A 10,950-nucleotide genomic window follows, 5' to 3' on the forward strand; every position below is an offset into this window, starting at 1 on the left:
ATACAAATTATATGTATTGCTTTGCCTTAGCATCAACATTTTTGAGTTTTGTTACGTGTTACTTAGAGTGAATATTTTAACATTACATGTGACTGCCACAGGTGGATAACCCGTGAACCAATCATTGTCAAAGCGTCGTAACCTTCTTTTAACTTAATGTTGAAATATCCACTCTAAGTAACACGACATAAAGCTCATATTTCAATACCACAGTGTGACTTGAGTTGGAATTGAGTCGGCGTTGTGTGTGTAATGTGCAAAGCACATTTAATGTTTTTTTTTTACAAAATATGTATTATCGGCTTGCCTATATTTCTTGCCCTTATGAGGGACGGTTTCGAGCATATTCTATAAAAAATGTATATAATCACAAAACTTTTAAATGAGAAAACAACAATATAATAAAAATCTTCCAACAATTATATAAAAAATAAACAACTTTTACACTTATGTACCTATTTAAAAATATAGGAAACAGTACAGTTTTTATCATTAATAACTACTAATATCACTCATAATCACAGATTCGTACCTAATTCAATAAAATTTGTGTGGTCATTGGGACCGTATAAAATTATGTGTTTTATGCTTCCAGTCTCTAACGTTTTTAAATGAATATATAAAAATAACGTTTTTCTGCTTAACTGTACAAAACATCGGTTACCAAGCTGCTAATTTGCGAAGATTACCCGTACGTACGGTGCAGTCGCTTTTACGTGACCTTTTCAATTTGGTCGGCTTATTAGAGAATTGCTGACATATTCTTGTTTTTGAGATAACTTTCATTAGAGCCGTAATTCAAGGCTGAAATTAACAGGAAAGAATTTTCATGAATCATTTTAATTTGTTTAAAGTATGCCATGTTTCTTAATGATATGGGAACTGCGTATTCGATCGCTAAAGTACGACCAGTCTAAAATAAATCAAATTTGTTTTTATCTTCTTAACGTGTAAAGTATGAAATCTAAAATGTCTGCTGTAAACAAGCGTCGAACCACGGGTATTTTTTACAGCTGTTTATTTGGTTATAAGTGTATTGGTTTACATGTAAACCCGCTTCTTCTGATTTTTGAAACCATTTAATTACATTGGTTTACGTCAACCAAATCAAAAACTAATGATTAAACAAATTTAAACAAATTAAGGTCTTTTATTGGTATTTTTTTCAAACTTCTGCGTTGAGCCGTTTTCGAGATCTGGGAAATCCCAAAACGTTACCGCAGCAAAATCTTAAATAACTAAAGAACTATACCACACACAAATTTTGCTATTTATAAACATTTACTACTCAACAAAAGCTATCTATTCATGTATTTGGTTCCGTGCTGAAACTAATTTTTGAAAGACGATTTTGCCTGGGTAACGTTTCAAACGTTACTCCAGCAAAATTTGTTTTTCTTAAATAACTTAAAAACTACAATTCAAACAAATTTTGCTATTAGTAAACAAATTGCTCCTCATGATACACTAATTATTTGTTTAAGTCTCATCTCTCTAAAGCAAAACATTTTGCCTGGGTAACGCACACGAAAAATATACCCTCATCTGTTATTTATATAAAACTATTTTTTATAATTTCAATATCATGAACTTATAAAAACAAACTCTGCCATCATAAGCCTGTTGCAATAATCAATAGTCATTAATTAATTAACAACTAATTTATTTTTAATTTTTACTTATCATGTCTTATTTAGCTTGAGGCAGCCTTGGCCAGATTAGCCCTTGCGCAATGGCCCTCGCCTGTAGGTATGTTTTTAATACCTACATGCGGAGTTACAGGCCTGCTATTAATAGATAACGAGTAAACCTGTAGGTACTTGTTATTATAACAACACACTAAAAGGATGAAACATAAATAAAAACACGTAGGTACATAATATTTTTCAAAGATATTTATTATAGTAATTTTTATAGCATTTTATGCTACTTACACGTAATTACACTTAACTAGGCAGCGCTACGCTATTATGGCAAAAGTGAAACATAGAAATAATACAAAAGACCTAGGGGACGAGTAGGTACTAACAATATAAATTTATATCATAAAATTATAGATAATGTGGGCAGACTGGCCATTGCTTTTTCTATATAATTAAAGAATTAATATTTTTACGTATATAACCATAATCGACATGATATATATATATATTTTTCAACCAATTAACAAAATATTTTCCATATAATTTATCGAAAAATTAGCACCCAAAAGAAGTAGTAATGTAGGTATTTAATATTAATAAAACAGCAAATAGAAAGATTTTATTTATAAAATGAGATTTATTAAGATTTTCTATGAGATCAAATCTATTTAAAGAACTAACATTACAAAATTGCATTGATGCATGTTCTAGTAACATTACATTCAGACATCTAAGAAAGGTAAAAAGTGCATTATTATAATATTAATATTCAAATCCTTCTCACAGTTAGCATGTTAACGCAAGCAGAACAAGGAACTTTAAAAATAGAACAACGACTGAGTACGTTGATCAAATAAAAATTGGTGTCTAAAAATAAATAGTCAAAAAGTTTATCATAAGAAACTAGAATATTTGAAAATCATTATAAGTAGAGGGAGGTAGGTAATTTCATGTTCTAGTAAAAAACACAATTGAAGTAAAAAAGTGAAATACGAACTTAAAAGTGACATTGATCGTGATTTATTAAATCTTCTCAAAATACGTAGTCTTTATTTTGGCATTAAGCTATGCACCTTGAATTAATATAAAGCAAATGACGCAAGCGTATAATCTTAATTCGAGATATTATTTCGATAGAATAAAAAATTCTAACTAACACACAATAAAAATATGTAGCATCTATCTAATACTTAAAATATTTATTGGCCTGTTTGCGCTAACAACAATTCGTCTTTTATATTCCTTAAAACTAACTCAGTCCACTTTATAATTACGTCAAAACAGTACACCAAATACATTTATTTGGATCTATTCACGATTCTATAAAACTTTAAGATTCTTATATACTAATGTGGCACTACTAATAAAATTTGTATTTATTGACTACAGGTTATTATTTTATTTTAATTTTGTGAAGTTTTAGCTTGAAACCCAACATTTCGGAGAGCACGCCCGACAGAGCGGACAGAATCACCACTTTAGTGATAGTATACAAGTAGTGATTTGCGCAGATTCCTGATATTTTGAATGGTGCATCCAGTTCCTAGAAAAATAAACATTATTTAAGTATATCTTTATATCAGAAGATAATGAATCCATAAAAATAAATATGTTTATGGATGCCTATCAATTAAGTCTCCATTTTTTTATCAAGTTTTACATCCTCGATGAGCATAAATGTTATTATACAACTTCGACAGTAAGATATAGAACAAGGACTCGAAGAAAAATAAATCATTCCAATTCTTACATGCAATTTTCCTAATTGCACATAACTTCACTAACCTTCAGCAGATCCGCAGCCAACTTCAGTACATTATTAGCCACAGTCAATTGTTCCTTGCTCTCTGGTCGCTGCTCCATGGCCAGGTGAAGGTTTATCTGTTCCGTGAGTATGGCGGACAGACATCCACGGTATTTCTTGTTCACATTACTGCCGAGTGTCAATAGACGCAATAGATAAACTCCGAGACAGCCGCTCCATACCATCGCTTCGAGTAACCAACTCCTTTCTAGGGTTATAGAATCCTGGAAGATATTTGTAATATTTTATAGTCAGTTATTTTATAGAATTGAGATTTTGTGGGAGAGTTAAATCTATAACAAATGTTATGTGCGCGTAATCGTATCATATTATCTCAAGAGATTTTCCTTTTGATTCTATAAAAAAATGCAAATAGCAAGGTAAGTACTTTTAGTTAATATTTGTCCAATGTATATTATAGTATGATTGGCTGAAATATTGTAAGACACTATACCTTTAGAAGTTGAGCACTAACGCAGGCCAATAGTGTCAATGTGATCATGAAGGCAGCTGATACAATAACGTCTACTGATCGTTGAGGTCCACGGCGCTAAAATGTTAATTATTAGAGTAATTATAAAAAACATAATAATAACGATTAACGACATACAATCAAATTAATTAAATATCATGAAAATATTTTTTTTATTTACATAACTAAGTCTCTATAGATGTAACATTGTCTTCATCTCACATTTATTTAGAGTGGTGGAATACAAAACTATGGGTGTTAATGATAGTGCATTGAAAAGAAGTTATAACTAAAGAAAAACGGTGATAAACTTTCTAAACCCCCTGAGTTATAACAACTTTACGAATAAAAAAATTAGGATAGATCCTTAACGCAACTTACCCGCAAATAAGACCTAGTAGAGAGCCAAGTCTTGATATTCCTCACTGTATTCAATCTAAAGTGCGGCAGTTCGGATTTCCTCGCTCGTCTCGCGGAAGTCAGATGCGAGAACAACTTTGCGTACAGAAAGCGTTGTTTGTACGCACGTTCCGATACCGCGAGGAGGAAGAATACTAGCCCGCTTAGGGTGAAACGTAATATGCAGGACAACAAGTTTGTTGACACCTCCCTGTGTAGAATTAGATTTTTGATCATTACGTCAGCGTTAGGTACTTATAAAATTGTATTCAACAGAAATTATATTAAAATTATCTTTTTGGGCTCAGGAAAACATTTTTATATGTGCTTTAATGTTTATGGCTCTTCATTTGTGAAATAAAAGGGAATTTGTTATCGGATCACCTATTGATAGCGATTATTCATGAAAAATTTGGAGAAAATTACGTTGCTTTGAATTGCATCATATTCTCATCAGATAACAAAAAAAAATTACACAGTTCCATTATATGTATATGTACTTACCAAGGATTATCCCCGAAAGCGCCATTAAATACACATAACGGAGATCGTTGAGTGTAATTACTGACAACTGCTGGTATACTCATAAGGGATATCGACTGCAATTCTTCCTCGGTACTTCCTTCCTGCTCTATGGAAACCTAATAAAAAGAAAACATAAAACTAAAAATGGAAGCAGATTTGACGCACTTCGTGTGATATTATTTTTTTTCATTATGCTTAAATAAATTAAATACATTTTTTATTGAACGATTGAACCCAAAACACGATTGAACTTCGTTTAAAAAATGGCATGCAACTTTACGTCAAGTTTCGATAAAATTAATTTATATCCAAACACCAAAGAATTTCCTATGTTTCCATAATAAATTAAAAAGAAGTCAAGAAACATATAAAAAATAAACTCCTGCTCATCTAAGATAACAACAACCAAACAAAAAGAAACGAAAAGAATAAACAACCAAATATTACCTGAATAAGCCTCAAAACCGGTCCAATAAACGCGACCAGAGCGGCCATAACCAACCCGGACCATAGACACCCGTCAGCCGCCATTGCTCTCTCAGCACGCGCTACGACGTACCAACTGATATCCACTGCCGATAGTTCTGCGCGTAATGTTGATCCGCGCTCCCACATTGTGCATTTTACTGGAAGTTTTGTTTTTAATAAAGATGGACAAATTTTATTAGATATAATATATAGAGCTATTTTAAGACAGACCGATTTTATCTCAAGATACACAGCATAATTATATATATTAGAGGACAGTATGTATAAAAATAAATCATCGCGGTGATAGAACGTTCCGAGAGAGAGAGATAGAAGTTGTTTCTAATAAAAATATAGAAAAGAACCAAAACAACCTTAATTCTGGATAACTCCGTATGTTCTGATAGAAAACTATTTTACAGAATATTTACAGTATGTTTTCCTTTTCATATTAGGTTAAAGTTTACCTGTATCACTTGAAGGATCTAGTATAGCAAAGGGATCCCACGAGCTATCTGCAGTATAATGAAAGCCGACATCCGAATGGCCGGCTTCAGACTGCGATTCATAGCTGCTTTCTTCACCTAAAAACCACCAAATTGTCTTATTCTAGAAAAGTGCAAATACGAGTAACATGAAGGAGGTTAGAAAAGGCAGGTGAAATATCTTACTGTTAGTGATTTGCCCAACCCAGTCAGACATGGTATGGTGCGAAGGCAGTGCGATGGATGGCGCGGAAGCTGAGCATTCCCCGTCAGACGACGATGTCTGGTAATTTTCTAATTTCTAAACAAATCGCCCATATTAATTTTGACATTTACACACAAATACAATTTCGGATACGTAATCCCATATATTATTTTAAATACCCGCAGTTTCCTGAAAAAGCAGTTTTAACGTTTTAATTATGTTTTAGGGATTTCGTGTAGGAAACAATTAATCAAGACATGCCACAATGGATTTTGTGATAATCTACCTGGAAAACCATGTTGATTATTGCCAGCAGGTATAACCACCTATTATTGTAAAAAATCATTTGTTAGCAAGCTCATTCGAGGAAAAGAAATAATTAGCCGAGAATATTGAAAATAAATTTATATTCACTACATTTGTTTCATTAAATTACCTTTTGTTTATCAAGACGGGCATCGTCATTTGCAAATTTTTTTAGCTTCTCCGTGGACCAGGAGTTCCTGAAACGCACACCGGCTCTTTTGCCAGTGTTGGGACTGCTTGTCGTTACTGCATTATCGGAATCAGGATCATTTGATTTCTCATCTATTTCGTCGTCTTTTTCGATCTTATCTCCATCGCTGTTACTATCAATGACTTTACGTGTTTCTTTTGATGTTGAAGAGACCTGGGGTATTTGCTGATTTTCTACATTTGCTTCTTTATCCGCAACGTTAGCTTCTGGAGCTTTCACTTTATTACGATTATCTCCTTCACTCGAATTGTATCCATTTAGACTTTCAAAACCATCGTCTCCATCTGCAAATATCGGTCTAGGAGGATCTTCTTGCTGATTTTGTCGTACATTGAAGATTTCCAAATATTTCTTGGTTAAAACATTCGGTTTATAAGATGTGCTAGCTTCGGCGTTATCAAGAGGTGGGTTTAAAATTTCAGTGGTAGGAACTTCAGGTTTTTTCCAAGCCATATAGTCTTCGTCGTCCGAATCTTTTGCTTTCTTTTTGAGTAATTTTTCTTTGGTTAAATCGCGACTATCACTTTGAGGACTATCTTTTGTTGGTTCTTTTCGTCGTTTCCTGAAATATATAAAACTTAATGGAGAGTTTAATGTAATGAAAAACATAATCTATTTAAATTCAAAATAATACTTATCCTTTAAAAGTGTTTCAATCTTCTATTTATAATATTTTATCACTGATTACAAAACAAATGTAATAATATTTTCCATATAACCTGAATGGATGGGAATAGACAATCGACATGGACATTTATCATTATAAAGTTATATTTAAAAAATATTAGAAGTTTTTAGTTATTACCTTAAACCATCAGCTATATCTGGCCTTGAGACGCGTCTACGATACTTGGGCGGTTTTGTCACACGAGTTTTACTTTGACTAGAAGTCGCTCCACTCTCAGCCGAAGCAACGCCGCTACCACCGTCACACGAACGCGTCCGTCTATAATATTATCTATTCATATTACCATTTAATATTTTATAATGACATTAGGTTTAACTCGGATAAATTTGACTTTGATTAATACAGTGGTGAATCTAAAAAATTGTGCCAGGGCAGAATTTTTTATATTATTAAAAATAATTTCTTGTAATGTCGTTTTGTTATTATTTGAATAAATAAGAGTTTAACTCAATCATAACATGATACAGTTAATACATTGTTTTAGATTTCCTATATTATGGAGGTACTAAAGTTAAAATATACCTAAAATATCTCGGTAGTTTCCTCCTGTAAGTAGATCTTGGTCGAACTCTGGCTAGCTCCATTTCAGTGGTGCAAACAATTTGCGAGTGCACTACGCTTAGAACAATCATCAGGACCATAGGGACTATCCAACAGTTGGCCTAGGAAAGTAGAAAACTCATAAGATAAAACAGTTTTGGTTGGAAAATTAAAAATTGAACTTTATTGGCAAAATGAGTTTTGGAAGAGTAACTATAGTATCTTTTAAGGCCAGTTACAGAGCTTCACCGACCGTCAGAGCGTACTTCAGTCGCACTTGTCATATGTATGGAAATTCATAAACCGTACAGTGCTAGACCGACCATACGCACGCGTATTTTGCTACGCACTGCGTACGAGGACCGTCGGTCGACTGACGCGCTATGGAAACAAATGAACGCGTTCAGTGCTGTACCGACCGGTGCACTGCGTACCAGAAAACTGACCAGACTGAACAGGTCTGGTCAGTTTACTGGTACGCAGAGCACTGAATGATACAAATTGACGGTCGGTCAATGCGTATCTCATGGCCGATGGTACGCACTGACGGTCGGTGAAGCTCTGTCAGAATGAACATTTAAAATGAGCTTATCTACTTACATCTAGCTCAATATTCGCCGGTGTGAAAAAGTTCAACGTTATATTGAGTACTTGAAGGAACCACAAGGACAATAGGAATTTGGCGCACGCCGGCGAGGTTTGTTGCGCCCACCACTGGTATAGCGCTGGCAAGAACACGAGGCGGACAAGTGCGAACCATACTACGCGGCGCATGCCGAGCGTAGGCTTCGCTTTTGGGAACGAGGAACCTGGGAAAAATTTTTATGATTACTGCCTGAACCGAAATATGTGGGTCTGCCTGGATACACTTATCCCTTAGGGGTATTATCCTCATTTTCCGACTTCCCAAATATATATAAATTTTCATAAAAATAGGTCAAGCCATTTCCGAGGAATACTATATAATACCATGCCGCTATATTAAAATGTCACCTAAACCTGACCATTTGTGTTAAATCGAGTAGATTGACAATGCATTATTCTATGATATGTATCATTGTATAATTTTATCCATCTTAATATTAGAAAGCTGTAGAGTTGGTATGTTTGCACACTATCTTAGAAACTACTGATTCAAATTGATAAATGGGTTAGTTAATAAAGTTATAGTTAAGTCAATAATTATTGTTCATAGTAAAATCAATATTTGATTACTCTACTCAGTAGTCTACTGGTATAACCATTAGTAATGTTCCATTATTTAGATATGATATTCAACATTGAAACGTAAAATTGCTTACTGATCTTGATATAAAGTTATAATTATGTTATAATAATGAAACTTCGTGCAGATGGATGAGTGTATATGTGGAACACGAAAACTGTTGAATGGACATGTACGAAATGTAACTAATAACCTTGCATATAGGCTATAATTATTTCAAAATAAACTTTTGACCATGTACCACTTGACGCAAGCTGCAGCTAGTTTTTTCTTTATTGATTGCCATAATTTTACAGGACTATACATTTTAAACAGGGTTGGTGTGACCATTATTTTTTAAAGTGAAACTTTTATTACATCGTCTCAAACTTTTTGGTCTGTGTAGCGCATGTCGCGTGACGGTCGAACCGTCCGTACAAATACTATAATTTTGTGCCTAAGTTTCACTTTTACCGTGGTTTCATAAAACCACACATTTTTTTTAGTCAACTTATATACATAATATTATGTGTTATATGTTATGATAAAACCAATCTCTTTAACTTACCTCTAACTAAATCTACATCAATAAGGTAAGACCGGGCATGAGAAGACGAGTCTATAATGCGTCGTCGGTAAGTGCCCCTCATCAACAGCTGTTCCACCATGGTCTCCCATTCTTCTTTATCATACGAACTTATCTTTTTCTGATACCTATGACCAAATAGTTGTATCTATGTTAATTGACTGACCTAGACAATACTGGTTTGACAAGGTTTCCTCTTACTTTCTAGCTCATTTCAAGTTATTGATTTAAATTAGTATGAAAACAAAAGCTATGGGTTCTTTATTCTTATTTGCTATTGAACATAGATAATAGGATTTACAGTCTATAAAGAATCCGGAATTACAAGAGAATTTTCAGAAGCTTAAATCACAGAATGTCTAGTTGCTATATAAAAGATTTATTTGATGAACTGATATTAAATGCAAACCCTGATGACTTCTCGAACATTTAAAATAAAATAATAGAATAATCTGTTTGTATTTGGTATATTCACCTGAATTATTTCAATAATATAAAGTTACTGATACAGCTACTAAGGAACACTTAGCCATGAAGAGCTATGCAGTTTTTATAAGAACTAAGCAGCGAATATATAATCATTATCAAGTTTTTTTAATCACAATTAATTTACGATTATGGAAAGCTTTACATTTAATAGTTACTCTCATCTAATCTGGAATCATGAACTTTAGACAAGGCATTTAGAAATTAACATTTTATGATTTATATATAACATTTAATATTAAAACAAGACATACCAGGCAGCAAGCTGTTTCATGATGTTTCAGTGTCTTGACTGGACTGAAAAATACGTATATTCTTCTATCTTTTATCCTTTACGTATTTTATCTGAAATGTAGAAAAATTACATTAACAATATGATTATATGAATTTTCAACTGTATTATAAGATCCAGAACATACTAATACATAAATATTATTAAATCTGTCGAATATTTGGGGCGAACAAAGACCGTGTATTACAACATTTTATCAACAAGCACTATGTTTTGAAAATATATTTTCCACATTTACTTATCAAGCAATATCAGTATGATGTACTTATTAACACATTCAGCTATAGCCTTTGCTTAAAAAAAGTAATTATCGCACCATGTATTACAGTTATTTGCCTGAACTATATACATACCTTATTTCATTATTTTATCTTTATAATTACATTTTGACGAGTGTTATTCTAAGCCAACGTGCAATTTTTTTTATTAACGATTAGGACAACTTATTATTTCTTCGTAAATTCACTTTAAAATAGCGATTTTTCATGTAAAAGGCAGACAATAATAAAACAACACCTCTTTCCATCAAACTGACAACAGAAAAACTGAATTATTGACAGCTGTCAAAGGCTTATGTCCAATTTCAATGACAGTCCTTTATCTGAGTTACCATTAGTAATAGGTAAACTTGATTTT

The 10,950-nt window shown here is 32.9% G+C and overlaps 1 protein-coding gene across 1 annotated transcript; it reads right to left on the reverse strand.

Annotated features, from left to right (window-relative positions):
- Nucleotides 1-1,899: 1,899 nt before the first annotated feature.
- Nucleotides 1,900-10,847, reverse strand: phtf (putative homeodomain transcription factor). Its single transcript, XM_090104668.1, has 15 exons — nt 10,668-10,847; nt 10,277-10,367; nt 9,519-9,664; nt 8,347-8,555; nt 7,729-7,868; nt 7,324-7,464; nt 6,438-7,080; nt 5,983-6,097; nt 5,779-5,895; nt 5,291-5,469; nt 4,823-4,959; nt 4,301-4,529; nt 3,902-3,997; nt 3,429-3,671; nt 1,900-3,186 (listed from the first exon to the last, which is right to left on the reverse strand). Exons 2-15 carry the CDS (start codon nt 10,294-10,296, stop codon nt 3,037-3,039), a joined length of 2,565 nt encoding a protein of 854 aa, XP_089960794.1. The 5' UTR covers nt 10,297-10,367; nt 10,668-10,847; the 3' UTR covers nt 1,900-3,036.
- Between the last annotated feature and the right edge of the window lie 103 nt (nt 10,848-10,950).

The sequence above is a fragment of the Colias eurytheme genome, chromosome 8, assembly GCF_061535395.1.
Source record: "Colias eurytheme isolate Ceu_HAF_F1 chromosome 8, ilColEury1 Martin Lab GWU primary, whole genome shotgun sequence".
Lineage (NCBI taxonomy): Eukaryota > Metazoa > Arthropoda > Insecta > Lepidoptera > Pieridae > Colias > Colias eurytheme.

Bases quoted from the DNA above. Each gene is read 5' to 3' on its own strand.
- phtf (XM_090104668.1), bottom strand. From the start codon at position 10,296: ATGAAACAGCTTGCTGCCTG. The intron at 7,869-8,346 runs GTAAGTAGATAA...CTACTTTCCTAG, and splicing joins CGGCGAATATTGAGCTAGAT to GCCAACTGTTGGATAGTCCC. The intron at 4,530-4,822 runs GTAAGTACATAT...AATTCTACACAG, and splicing joins GCTTTCGGGGATAATCCTTG to GGAGGTGTCAACAAACTTGT.